General features: G+C 38.8%; 1 protein-coding gene across 5 annotated transcripts in view; it reads left to right on the top strand.

Annotated features, from left to right (window-relative positions):
• Window positions 1-15,431, top strand: part of LOC145997154 (uncharacterized) — an 88,716-nt gene that overhangs the window by 40,354 nt on the left and 32,931 nt on the right. For 3 of the 5 annotated variants that reach the window (XM_083133816.1, XM_083133818.1, XM_083133817.1), the window contains exon 4: window positions 6,496-8,581. The exons of 1 other annotated variant lie outside the window; for it this stretch is intronic. In XM_083133816.1, coding sequence (XP_082989942.1) covers window positions 6,496-7,714 — 1,219 coding nt within the window. In that variant the 3' untranslated portion in view covers window positions 7,715-8,581. Of the gene's footprint in view, window positions 1-6,495; window positions 8,582-15,431 lie in introns of those variants that run through there. One more of the 5 variants, XM_083133820.1, reaches the window with a different exon arrangement.

Genomic DNA, 15,431 nt, shown 5'->3' with positions numbered 1-15,431 from the left:
ATTGTAAATTAGTAATCTCAAGTTGAAGACTGGCATTAAGTGTGGTTTGTAGAGCTTGTAAATCGCTTCTTAATTTTTTGACACTGACGTCAAGCATCAGAATCTCGTCGCTGTGATCTTCGCGCCTTGTATGTCCAAATATATCGTTAGGCATTGTGTTTTTTTTAACGGTTATTTATTATAGAGTATCTGATTCTTAATTCTATAAAAAAGGTATAAGCTTGTCGTAGTGTCCCGGGACCTCAATATATAAACAGTCACCAGCAGAGACAGTATATACAGTGCCAGAAACCATGTTTGAGTGCTTAATTCTGTAAATATTTCTGCCTACTGAAACCTTGACATTGCCCTCGGGGGTTGTAATAAATTGTAATTGACCATCTACAGGTAACTGGTAGTGGTTTAAGTTATTGTTAAATATGTACAATGTTTTATCCATATTAACATCAACATCTGTAAGTATGCTATTCAGATGAATAATTAACAAACCACTTAGTTTAGATACCATAGACTTTATATCAGGAGAGGGTGCTGGTGTTGGCAGGTCCATAATAGCCTGTTTTTTGAACCCAAATAAGTTCATTGGCATGTTTATTTATTGTAAACCATGCTCTGTGATTGGGCATTGATTGCCACTTATCAAGTCACAATGACCCCATGGTAGAGTATGTATACCACATGATAAAATGCATCTTTTATCGTCATGTGGGTCCAGAGCCACTTTTCTTACAATATTTGTGGTCAACAAGTGATCCACACTCTGGATTCTACATTCTGATGTTCTGATTGTATTATATGATTTGAGACAATCTTCATAATCTTTAAATCTGATCTCTTTGTCCACAGTTACTCTTCCAATGCCCTTGGCTTTTTTGGTAACAGCACCACTGGATGTTTCAAAGCTGTACATCTTGGCCCTTAACCCAGCAAATGCTACAATAACATTGCCAAGTGTCTCGTCTTTTAACTTGCCAGGCACCTTTTTGTTGTGGGGTTGAATATTCAGATGGCCAGGCAATTCGCTGGTATCGAAATATTCAAGCAATGCAGGCTGTGCTATATCTTGATAGACATCTTCTGTCTGAATATCAAGGATAAAGCTATCCGTGTCCATATACATCAGTTTTACACGATCACCATAAAAAGGCTTAAGCATATCGTAATAAAGCACCAGCATATGTAATTTGGCCAATTCTAATATTACAGCCCCTACATAAATAGGCTTATCAAACTCTTCATGTTGAAGAGTGCCAGATTGTCATCATAAATTTTTCTGTAGTTGAAATTAAGCTTTGCTACCCAATCTTTTGCTTTCGCTGGGGTCGGTAACCAACTTGACATCAGTATGCTTTCTGACATTTTCTATGGTCATACACCGAATTGACCATCAATTTGAACAAGGTCTTATCAAATTGTGTTATCGCACATGTTCGAAGCTCGGTATTTGTATCAATATATGGCTTCAACCATTTTGAGTGCCTGAACATTAAGACTTTGCCAACCTTGGTTACTTTAACACCATGACGCATCAGGAACTGGTGGTTCTTGTAGTATATCCCATAACCCTGTTTTGGCTCCAGAGTCATCATCAGCTTCTTCTGTTTAGAGCCAGGTGGACACTGGAACTCAGGAATTGGCGGCAGATCAGAAAACTGTCTGTGCAAATTATCAGGAATTGTCAGATCAACCTCTAAGAATAGACCGTAGTCACTGTCATCAAAGTCTTGAAGATCCTCAATGTTGAAATCTTCGACCCACTCAAGCCCTGCGTATGGCAGTTTATCCATCATAGCATAACCATACAGGCTGTTCGCATCCACATAAAATATAAAGTTCGATGGCCGTGCTGGATCATAATCGGGAATATATTTGTTGTTGGCTCTGGCATATCTCTGAGAACATTGTACCATGCCTCCTCGTATATATTGTTCGATGAACAGATGCATGTCCTGATCCTGGATCAGATCCAATTGCATTTTAGTGTCCAACAACATGGCAGACCATGCTATGCCCGGGGCACTGTAGAAATAGATTGGATCCAGCTTATAATTTTGCATTGATGATTTTCTAAATGCCTCAAGTACATCGGCTAAGAGCGTCACATCAAGTTTCAAGTATGCCTTATGATAATCACCAAGCGTCTGGCATTTTAAGTTGGTCCACATGGACTGGGCATGGCGATAATCGTCATCAGTGATTGTTGTTGTTGCGGTGGCAGAGCATGCTCGTCAAATTTAGAAAAATCAGTAACATAGTCATATGGATATACACCCTTACGCCTAATTAATTTCAGGTCCAAATTTGGAAACATAGCACATGTGATTTTGAATTGGTCATCAGATAATTGACTGGCCAGAGTGGCCAAGCTAGCCGACAGAATTCTGTAGGAATCAAGAAATCTTAAGTGTATACGCTTACCATCAACACTAATTATCTTGCTAATAGCAATATATTTTTCGTCATTTTCTGCTAAAATATTTAAATTCTGCTTGTCAAACCCCTCGTATCTGATCAGATGATGAAAATCATAATTGGATGCCCCGTGACAAAATATCGGAACAAATTTTGGTCTCTGGATCTTAATATTACAGCTGCTACACAGGGCCATTTTGAATTTACCATCTGTATGGGAATGGTGATGCACCTTGCTATTTGTATCTGAAATTCAGAATCACATACCGGGCATTTTTCTGCATTGTTGAAATCTTCAATCTGATCCTCTGTTAAAGGCATCATAGGTTTTGATTTTAACAACACATTAGAGGCTGGCTATACACTCATTTTCTATTTTATGTGCAAATTCTTTGATGGCATCTGGTCCCACGTATAAATATTTATTACTAACAACACCATCCTGTACAACCACATAACAAAAACTAGAAGGTTCATGTAGCTGATACGATGTACTTGAAGATTCATCAGGATCTGGGCTGCAGAATGCAAACAATTTGAGATTCGATTCAAAATCACAGACTATATACGCTGGGTGCCGTAACAAGGCTTCGAATTTTTTGAATTTGGCATTTTCGTTTGGTTTAGGCATAACCATATGAAGAGCTTTATGATTGCCACAGTATTTTAGATGTTCAACCAACTTGTTTTTAGCAATTTCGGTATTCCGTTTACGAACGCCATTTACTATTTTTTGACAATGAAATACAGTCAAACATCTTCGACACAACTTGTATATTGTATTAGATTTGTCTAGTTGTTTTCTGACTAAAGCTTCAAGATCGCGTATCAGAGCGTAATGGTATGTACCGTCCTTTTCAAATAAGAGCAGATCTATCGGGACAGCAGAATCATCATCAGGTGTACTGATTCGGAGAGGTTCTATCAAGCAATTGCCACGACCAGTAGAATTAATAAACACATTAATAGATAACGGAAACAAAGCCGCCAAAATACACCACAAAAAGCTTTTTCGATCATCATTTTTTTAGGATAACCATCGCTTTTTTGTTTTTGATATTGTCAGGTAATGGCAGATATGTAGAACCTTGTAGCAGTCTGAATTCGGAAATATTAACATAGAGCTTGTGTGGCGATCCACAAAGGCTCCAACCTAATTCCTTAGCAGCAAACTCAGAGTGTTTGATAAGCAATTGGTCTATCAACCTGCTTAGTATTTCGTGTGAGTTTATATTTGAGTATACAGATACAGTTTCTGTTATGGGGCTGTGTAAATTTTGTGCCGTTTGATTTCTTATATTGAGTATACAATTTGAGAGATAGTTTATAAGAGCCATTTTGTGCATTTAGAATAGCCTGCACATCAGGATTTTTACTGTTCAAAAAATTTCTAATATCACATTTTGGCTCTGATACAAAACAGAAATCACTAAGTTGACCGTTAAAACTACTATGGATGGGTGCATTGCGTGGCTGCTTTGCTGGTCTAGCATTATCGCATGTATCAAGCTTCCTTTTAGACCAGATGAGGATGTAGATGGCTGTGATGAGGTAGAAGGCTGTACATAACAAGTATACTTATGCCTGTTGTAATATGCTTTGCTAAATATTTTATGGCATTTTGAGGACATTATAGTAGGCTTTCTACATTTCTTAGGATCGCAACTATGCCGGTGCCTAGCCCAATTAGAACTAGATATATTCTTATTACACTGATTACAATATTTCTGATTTGGCATTTTTTTGTTTTTGTAGGTTTATTATATAAGATTTCTTGAAAAACTAAATATGCTGACCAAGGCAGTAATTTATTTTATTAAAAACATAAACTAACGTAACGTTTCAACCTTCTAGCAAGGTCTTCTTCAGACTCTGTATCAAGTACAAAAGTAACCAGATACAACAAGAAGGGTAATATATATACAGAAACATTACTCCCTCCAGACTATTTAGAAAGTTGTTTGAAACTTTCTAGCAGATGACTTTCACTTTCCAACTTTACTTTCACCTAAAAGGCTAAACACAATTACTTCCATATAGAATGTGGTTGGACTTTTTAATCTCACGCTCTTTTCCCTTCATTTTTCTTCCTTCTCCTCTCCTCTTTTTCTCTTGTCCTTTCCACTCTTTCCAACATCTTCTTCCATTCTTTGTTTAACTTCAGTCCCCCATTCCAGTTCATTGTGTCTTCTTCGCCTTTCTTCTCTATTTCCTTGGCTTCCTTCCATTTTCTCACTAGCATTCTCTTCTCCCTTCCTATTTGCTTAGCCTCGTCCCACTCTATGTCATGTCCTGTTTCTCTCGTGTGTTTAAATATTGCATTTCTCTCTCTCTTAAGTCGTACATCATCCCTATGTTGTTTCAACCTGTCTTTCAGCCTTTTTTTCGTTTCTCCTATGTACACACTCTGACATTCTTTACATTTTACTTCGTAGATAATCCCTTCTTCTTCCTCTTCTCTGTTTTCCTTTTTCTTGTTAGCATTCCTCGCTATTCCTAAGATGCTTCTCCCTCCCTTCCTGTAAATTTTAATTCCTGCTTTCCTAAGTACTTTGCATATCTTTTCTGTGGTCTTCCCCATACTCCTTATTCCAAATCTTCTCTCCTCTTTTTCTTTCTCTGCCAATTCTCCCCTGCCCGTTTTCTTACTTCTTCTGTTTATGTCCAGTCTATCCTGCTTCTCATAGCCATTCTTTTCCAGCTGTTTCCATAGGCTATTTATTTTGCCTTCTTTTTCACATTCTTTCATGCATATATTGGGCGGCCAAAAACAACTATGGATAGTATGCCAAAACAATTATAGCAGCAGTTCGTGGCAGAGCAGGTGCTCTTATACCCAGACAACAGCAGACAACAACAGACTTGACAAACGTGTCGTACAGCCCAAAATTGAGTACAATTATATTCTACCAAATAGAATTAACACAATTGTTATCCAAAAAGCCAATCAGTTTGGATTTTTCCCACAGCAATAGACAATTTAAGTACTAGCAAATGCTTATCAGCATACAGGTATTCATAAATATTCCAGAGTCCAGCATTTGCTCATATGTTTTTAAAGACACAATTCTAGAGTTGTTGTTGGGATCCGAACCACTTGTGCTTCCACCGGGTATCAAACCTGGGACACCCTTGATTACAAGGTGATGACACTAGCGCTGCGCCATCGGTGGAGGCCTATACACTTCACCGGGTATCAAACCCGGGACACCCTTGATTACAAGGCAGCGACACTAGCGCTGCGCCATCGGGGGAGGCCTACACAATTCTAGAACTCGACATCTGTCGCACAACCAAAGTTATGTAAGCCAATAGAATCTGCACAATTCCTCAACATCAAAAGGCCAAGCAGTTTGGGATCTGTTGTCTGTGCGACAGGCAACAAGACATTACAAGGCGTGGTTTTTTCCCCAATACTCAGTCTCTTGTCTGGGTGACGGGGTCAAAACATTACCGTGGGGTTTTCCGATTGAAGTGCCAACTCATGTCCGGACAACAGACCGAGTATTTATTTTTTTCTGGCGGCAGTTCTGAGCTACAGCACATCACAAAAGTTTTGCCCATATTAGCAACTACAGGGTATTCCGAAAGTTTATCTTGTATTTTATTATTTAAGCATATATTACAGTGTACTACTGTGTAAGCAAAGGGGCTATATTTTTAGCAGCCTTATAGACAACAGACTGACAGATGCAGATTTTGTACACATGGCCAAATCAGTCTGTTGAGGGTTCTTCATTTGTACACTAGAATTCGGGATTCTTGGGATTTTGACAGAGTAGCACATTGTAGGCAATAGGCTCATATGGACAACTTGATATAGTTTTAAGTGTAGCCAAATTAGTCTGTTAAGAGTTCTTAATTTGTACACTAGAATTCAGGATTCTTTGGATTTGACAGTGTAGCACACTTGGGGCAATTGACTCATAAGGGCATCTTGAGATAGTTTTAAGTATAGCCAAATCGGTCTGTTAATCATATGAACTCTTCATTTGTACGATTTTTTGTCCTCATCATATGGTGTTTGCTACTACTTGATGACATTTTCTTGCAATGTATTCATCATATATATTTTTCTTTTAGGAAGGAAGGACATTTAGTAATACCTGATTTGACCAGAAATAGTGACAAACGGTCAGATATCACATGTGCTGTTGAAATTGTTGGTGGAGATCTTAAAACCCAACATATCAATGAAATATCATTGAGAAAATCAGCTGCTTCAATTAAGCACAAGTACAGGAATATCACCAATTGGAAAGAAAAGTATGACATACAAAAGGAAAGTATGTATCCCTTCAATTGTGCTCATTGTGGAAAGTCATTTAGGAACAAAGTACACCTAACGTGCCATATCAAATCACACGATGAATTAATTGTGTTAAAATTTAATCAATGCCCTCAGCGCAAAAAGACGTTGACTAAACGTAGTGACTTGAAAACGCATTCGAAAATCCACAAGGGATATCGTCCATACGAATGCCCCCAATGCAATATGAGATTTACTAAAAGTGGGAACTTGAAAATACATTTGAGAATTCATGAAGACATTCGTCCTCACGAATGCCCTCAATGCAATAAAAGATTTTCGCAAAGTGGAAACTTGAAACGTCATTTGAGAATCCACGAGGGAATTCGTCCATATGAATGTTCTCGGTGCAATAAGAGATTTTCTCAAAAGGTACACTTCAAATCACATATGAGATATCATGAAGGTATTCGTCCATACGAATGCCCCCAATGCAATATGAGATTTACTATAAGTGGCACCTTGAAAAAGCATTTGAGAAGTCACGAGGGAATTTGTCCATACGGATGTTCTCAGTGCAATAAGAGATTTACAGAAAGTAGAACCTTGATAAACCATTTGAGAATCCACGAGGGAATACGTCCATACGGATGCCCTCAATGCAATAAGAGATATACTTCAAGTGGGGACTTGAAAAGGCATTTGAAAATCCACGAGGGAGTACATCCATACGGATGCCCTCAGTGCAATAAGACATTTACTGAAAATAGTATATTGAAAAGACATTTAGGAAGTCACGAGGGAATTCGTCCATATGAATGTTCTCGGTGCAACAAGAGATTTTCTCAAAAGGGGCACTTGAAATCGCATATGAGATATCATGAGGGTATTCGTCCACACGAATGCAGCCAATGCAAGAAACGATTTACGGAAAGTAGCAGCCTGAAAAGGCATTTGAGAAGTCACGAGGGAATACGTCCCTACGGATGTCCTCAGTGCAATAAGAGATTTACGCAAAGTACAAATTTGAAAATTCATTTGAGAACCCACTAGGGAATTCGTCCATACAGATGCTCTCAGTGCAATAAGAGATTTACAGAAAGTAGAACCTTGATAAAACATTCAGAATCCACGAGGGCATACGTCCATACGGATGCCCTCAGTGCAATAAGAGATATGCGGCAAGTGGGGTCTTGAAAAAGCATTTGAGAAGTCACGAGGGAATTCGTCCATACGGATGCTCTCAGTGCAATAAGAGATTTATAGAACGTAGAACCTTGATAAAACATTTGAGAATCCACGAGGGAATACGTCTATACAGATGTCCTCAGTGCAATATGAGATTTACTGAAAATGGGAACTTGAAAAGGCATTTGAAAATCCACGAGGGAATACGTCCCTACAGATGTCCTCAGTGCAATACGAGATTTACGCAAAGTGTAAATTTGAAAATTCATTTGAGAACCCACTAGGGCATTCGTCATACAGGTGCCTCAGTTCGGTAAGAGATTTGCTCGGAATGGAAGCTTCAAGGCTCGTATGAGAATCCATTAGAGAATCCGTCCCTGTGGATGGCTTCAGTGCAATAAAAGATTTACGCTAAGTGTACGCGTGAAAAGGCATTCGAGAAAACAAGTCCATAGAGACTGTAACGTTTGAAATACGACGACCTTACTAAAAAATGCCTTGATACAAAATTCTACTTGCAATGTGGGTCCCATATCTTCTAATAGCATATGGTGCATCCCACAAGTCAACAAGGGTTATACCAAAATACACTGTATGCCTATCATGTTTACTATAACTACCACCTATATACTAGTAGTCTTGAAATACCTCGTGAAATTACAACAAATAGGTATGATTAAACACATTTTATTTTGAAGGAAAAATGTAACAGAAACAACGCTCTTGATTTGATAATGCAAAAATGTATAATAAAATTATTCTTGAAAATAGAGTTCGTATTTTCATTCATGTTTGTACGAACATGTAATCTTCTCACCAGACGTTTAATATCCGAATGAGATTTGCAATATGTTAAGAACAATTGATTTATTTCATGTTTTTACGTTGAATCATAAGGAAAACTGTGCTACGTCCCCGGCTGGCAGTATAAAAACTCTTGTACACGCAGGGCTTGTTGGGTTTAAGTAACAGTCTTAGGGCCAGTTTTTCAATGTCCTGTTAATCTCTGTTAACTAACTGCCAGTTGGAGATAACAGCCAGTCTTAACCAGCACCGGATTTTTCAATGTGAAAGTAACTGCCAGTTAACTAAACCATGGGTCATTCTCCGAAACAGTGTGTTAGCAATTCTGAAGCACGGAAATTACAGGAAATCGATCTGCGCGCCATCTGTTAGTATAGATTCAAACCTCGTCGACTGGCACACAGCCTGGCGTTTAAATATAGAACTACATGCACGCCGCGCTCGAAAGCACGTTATTGCATGTGAAACGATAATAACAATGGCTGCGTGTCCATTTTGTATGCTTACGAAATAAATTAACGAAAGACAGCACTACATTTGGTTTTCGTCTAATAAGGCCAATTCCACGTGGGGGGAATGATGTTATGAGGCGCAAGCGCAGATACTTTCTTGTAGAAGAAGCGTGAAGAACTCGAAAGTCGAGACATTAATAATACCTGTTTGTTGATATAAACACTATTATTATTATTAACATGTATATTTGACTGCATGCTTTGTACCTCTATGCATGTCGTTGAGCGAAAGAACAATTTGTTAATAGTAAGCAAGCTTTCTAAACTTCTAAAAATATGAAGGTACGAGTAAAAATAATTTTAAAATTTACAGTAATATTTATCCGAGAAGATCATTCAACAATAAAGTGTGAATTGAATGCAACACACTTAATAAATAATTGACAAGAAAATAAATACCCGTGACGAGGACTCGAACTCGTATTACAAAACACAACACGCTCCGAAAGGTGGTGCCGCTAACCACTACACCACATTACTGTCTGGGGATTTTCCCGCCTGGTAGACAGGATATCCTGGTCACAAATTCTATAAGACAACCTTGCCAAGCGAATTCTAGCAACTACGCTGCTTAATTTCCATATTTGCATGGACGTTGGTAAGCTCTGCCAAACAAAATGTCTTTTTCTGTACGAATTTAAAAGTAAAAGTTTTATGAATCATATCTTGTATAATCTGACAGTGAAGTTGCGAGTGTGGAACTTCGATAGCTGCACGAGGCATCCATGTTGCTTCGTAACTTCCAGTTAGGCTGGTAACTGCAAGAAGAAGTACCAGTAAAGATAATCGCCACCAGAGTTCCAGTTACGAGCTAACTGTACATTGAAAAACCGAAATTTTCACTAACTTCCAGTTACGTGCTAACATGAACCTTAACTGAACATTGAAAAACAGACCCTTAATATCGTATAGTTATCGCTCAATGAACAGTAATTGATTTAACTAGAAAGCAGTTAGCACTCGTAGCTGAACACGTTTAAAAGATGTTTAATTCCAGTGGCGAAGCGTAGAGTTTCTAGAAGGGTAGGCACAAAAGTGCAATAATTTCCATTAGTTGCTTGAATCTGTAAAAATTAAAGGGGGGTAAGTGGAACCCTACGTTCTAGTGCAGTCCTTTGACCTACTTTTTATTTTACGACGTTTTACGGACTAAACTAACCTACAATTAGGGAAAAGTGGACAGAAGACCCAGTCAACACACTAACGTTGCCACAACGTTGTATGAATGTTGTATGTAGGGGAACAACGTTGTGATAACGTTGCATCAACGTTACAAAAAACATTCCACTGAATACGCTTTAGTTTGGATGATCACCACCATGAGCGCCACAAGCGTCAGATCGGAGTGTTTTGTTTAATCTGAATTTGTGTGTGCACTGACCACCAAACCTTATATTTCCTACAGCGTACATTAGATGACAGTGCGACTCAAATGAAAAACAAACATAACTTTTAGTAACACAAATAAGGAGACTTTCGATTGTAATTAGTGAAAAAATGTGTTTTATTATCCTTCGAAAGATGTGTGAATATTGAAGTTGTAAGGAAGATCAGAAAATGAAATGTGTTGAATACAAGTGAAACTCCCATGATAAATATTTTTATTCCAAACTATACCGCGTGAGGCACCTAAAAGTACCACCTGAAATAGCGAAGAAACAGTAGCGATGTGAGGTTTGCGGGAAACAATAATATCAAATGGGGCTCGTAAATCAGAGGTATGGGGTGGGTCGAAAAATATCGACAAATGGGGCATCTGGAGCAAAGTCATATTTTTTTTAATGGAACGATATACAATAACATGCATAATATAAAAGAGCACACGCAGAGAAACACAACGCCGTTGGTCTCATGCATCTACTGCACATAGGAACGAAGATATGGCCATGTGAAAATATGTCAACAAACTAACAAGTGGCCCACTTGACCGTCAGTACCACGGCATGTACAAGTATGAGATGTCGGAAGCCATTGGACAAGATGAAGACAGAACGTGTTAAAGGAAGAAAAAATACAGTAGACATCGTCAGCACCATGTATTTGACAGTGTTACAGCATAATGAAAATGACCATGACAGTATGTCGAAGAACCACTGCGTAAGAAGCGAAAACCTGTCAAAGTGTGTGTTCAAAGTGGTGGCCGTCAGCTGCGATACAGGCAACGAGGCGCCCACGCAAAGATCGTTGCACAGAATGTAGCATCTCGTAGGGAATGTCCCTACAGACCGCAGTAATGCGGTGTTGCATATCCTCTGGAGTTGTTGGCACATCCCGGTAGACAATGTCCTTCAGCTTTCCCCACAGGAAAAAGTCTAATGGTGGCAAATCTGGGGAACGAGCCGGCCATTTGACAGGCCCTCCACGTCCAATCCAACGATTTGAAAATGTATTTTCCACACACGCTGTAGCGTGTCTTGCACTATGAGCTGGGCACCCGTCATGTTGGTACCACATTTCTCTCCTTGTCTGAAGTGGTATGTCCTCCAATAGTACAGGCAGTTCATGTTGTAAAAACTGTATGTATCGGTCAGCATTCAGTGTCCCTTGTATAAAAAAGGGCCAATGAGATGTTCACCCACTATACCACACCACACGTTCACACTCCATGGGCGCTGGCGTTCCACTTGGCGAAGCCAATGTGGATTTGTCACCGACCAGTAGTGCATGTTCCTTAGGTTGACATTTCCATGATTGGTAAAAGTTGCCTCGTCAGTGAAGAGGATACGTGACAAATCGGGTGTGTCGTGTCGTAACATCCATGTGCAAAACCGAACACGGTCCACAAAATCACTCCCGTGAAGTTCCTGATGGAGGGAGATATGATATGGGTGAAACTTGTGTGTGTGCAGAATGCGCAATACACTTCGCTGACTCATCCCAGCATCCATGGCAATTTCACGGGAGCTAACGTGCGGATTCACAGCAACAGCGGCGAGAACATTTGTTGCACCTGCCTCACCTGTAGTTGGCTTGTTCCGCACATGTGCTCGTGGTGTTACACTTCCGGTGTCTCTTAATTTAATAAATAACTTACCAAACAGACGTCGAGATGGCTGTTGTCTGTCCGGATATCTCTCTACGTACACACGGTAGGCTTGTGAGGCATTCATTTGGCATTCCCCATAAATCAGGATCATGTCCGCTTTTTCATTGTTTGTGAACACCATAATCTTCGCTCTTACCACTACGACTGCTTGCTATGAACTAACACGATCTCGTGGACCTGCTATCAAAACTTGCTCTGCATAAAGGCAGTTCTGTCAGGCACCTGAGAAGTCTTACATGCCGTGGTACTGATGGTCAAGTGGGCCACTTGTTAGTTTGTTTACATATTTTCACATGGCCATATCTTCGTTCCTATGTGCACTAGATGCATGAGACCAACGGCATTGTGTTTCTCTGCGTGTGCTCTTTTATATCGTAACAATCCCTAAGATTGTATGTTTATTTTATTAAGTCTCTCTGAACGCTTCATGTTGACCAGGGCATTCACTTGTTTTTCTCAGCTGTCTCAAGCCTCTTAGGCATGTTTACAATGCATTGTGTTGTGCCATGCAAACCTCCTGAGCTTTCAGGAACAGGTAACACTTCTGGTTATGGTGTCAGCGGTTTGCATGGTAGCAATTATAATAAACACGATTCGGCGATTCGGCATCGAGGAAGAGCTCGATGGCCAGGGAATATAGAGGTGAGACAAGCTGGGAAGGGACGGACTTTGGAGATTGAGTAGGGAGAGTGAAGGTGGTCAGCAAGTCAGTAGGTGAGGAGTACTACAACGCTCTGGTCAACAAATAGGAGACAAGCTTACAGAGGACTTCGCTATTTTCATTCAGCTAAGAGACTTCAGATAGACAGGTAATTATCCTACACCCAGCCATGATACAGGTTCAACGGTTCACAAAACACGAGTGTCCATTGTCTTTTCAGTAGTTTAATTCCTTTGTGTAATTTGTACCTTTCGCATGCCAAGCAATAACTCGTCATGTCAATGACGAGTGGTCTCATCAAGAGGATGAATGATGAGTAGTTTACATCACCCCATCAATTATCTGGTTAACCTGCTAGATACTTTTAAGATCCCACGAACTTTAAGGTTCGTTACGTGGTGGAGATACGTGGGCCTTTTCATTTTTTTTAGAAATGAAAAGAAATTGTTAACCGGTTTAAAATTCAACCCCACCCCAACTTTTGTTACGTGGTCGAGGTGCTGGGATTTTCATTTATTTCTTCATGAACTAAATGAAAATTGAAAGATTAGTTTTTGTAACCAGTTTAAATTCAACCCAACCCCAAATATTGACACCTGGTCAAATCCCACCCCAAAATTTTGTTCATTTGTTTAGTTTTTCATTATGTCCTTGCCATATTTCCATTTTGAAAATACATAGGGCTTAAAGCTTTTTTTAACATTAATGGGAGAAGAATTTATATATGTCATGATAGTTGTTTACTCTAACATGAGGATGAATTTGATTAAATTTATGGACTTCAAGTTTGGGTCGGTAATCAGCAAAATGTAAAATGCGGAGGAACTTGCACCCTAGCTCTGTCGCGGTTACCCGCGTCGGGCTGGCGCTATGGTATCAGGAGCGTCCGGCAGTCCGCGTGGCGGAAGGTTCGATGTCGGATTTTAGGGAGGTCCATTTCATCAAAAATGTGGCCGGCCCAGGGACGTCCGTGGAAGATTCCCTATCAATCTGCTCCTGGTAGCTCTGTGGTTCACTCACGAACCCGGTACCATGGCTACGACAAATTCCCACCTGGGAAATTTTAACCATTCAGAATTTTACATAAGGAATAAGGGAAAGGCATTTAGATTTGAAGATTTCTTGCATTGACAGTGATTTTAGAAATTTTTTTTACATAATCTTGAATACGAAAATTATTACAACGTTGGTTATGAGGATGCAGTAAGCTACAGTGAACAGTAAACGATTTTACCCTTAACATTTTAATTAATTAACAACGTGGATTAAAAGTGGATTTTAAAGTTATTTATGAATGAGGAAAATAAATTAGTGCCACCGAGTCAGAGTCAATCGGCACTATGGTGCATTTTAACGAGTTATGGCACAGAGTATGCTTGTTTGAGTCAATATTTTGTTTTTGTTATTATTATTAATTGAAATTCCTTAAAAGTTTAATTTAAATTTGGTTCAAAACTGACCGTAACTTGTAAAGGATTTAGAATGCTTGAACTATGACTGCTAAGACTTTTGCAACGAGGATATTACATTTTTATATATATATAGTTTTGGGAACGTATAAGGCCCCGAGGACCACTCATTTATATTCTTAATGACTGAAGTCTCCTAGCACCTCATGAAGGGAGCTTAGATTAAGGAGATAGTCAAGTTTATACGAGATAGTCACTTGCCTTATGTTACCTTAACTTACGAATACATTGCCTGAAAATTTTAATTCATGTTAATATGTAAAGAAACGAAACGCTAATTATATTCCTCGACACGCTGTACAATTATGTCCGCTATTACGCCAAGCGTATATGGTTAGAGTGGCGTACCGTGATTTAGGGTATAAACCGCCCGATTAATTAAAAGTTCTAGTTGAGAAGTAATAGATGTATAATTAGGCTGCAGTGACGAGAGATGTCCGTACACAAGTAAGCAGTTGTGACGAGAATGAATCCGTACACAGGTATACATATACTTATATGCTTTAAGCAAAGTTAGGCACAGCCAACTTATTTTGAATAACTAGAAGAGAATTAGGAGAGCATCACACGGCGTGGATGTTTCTCACATATTAACGAGATTTTTTTTGTTAGTATATATTTATATTTTTTCTCCTGTCCGAAACAATGTTTCGTTTGACATTTGAATATTTATCCTTAGCACGTTGTAGCTTCGAACGTTAAAAACTTTAAAATGCAGATTGTTTTAAAAGTTTAAATATAAATATTGCAAGTTTGCTCTGAGTTACGGCATTTATTAAAGTGAAACAGGTTTAACATTTTTAATTTCACTTGCGTCACATAATAATAATTTATAATAAAATAGCACTAATAATATTAACAATTAAAAGCAGACTTATTATTTAATAATGTGCTTTAGGCACAAAAGTTTTTTTTTGCAGTATGTAATAATACTAGCTCAGCGAATACATCACTAGAATTTTATAGTTACTCTTCAGAAGAAGGTATATAATTATATTAGCAAAGTTTATTTTAAGCGCCAGTTATGAGAATATTTATATTATATGAATATGTAGACGTCGACGTCAAGATTTTATTGCGCTCCACTAAC

The sequence above is a fragment of the Lepisma saccharinum genome, chromosome 13 (assembly GCF_977018435.1).
Source record: "Lepisma saccharinum chromosome 13, izLepSacc3.1, whole genome shotgun sequence".
NCBI lineage: Eukaryota > Metazoa > Arthropoda > Insecta > Zygentoma > Lepismatidae > Lepisma > Lepisma saccharinum.
The sequence above is the reverse complement of the archived record's forward strand: the minus strand, read 5'-3'. Positions and strand labels throughout refer to the sequence as shown.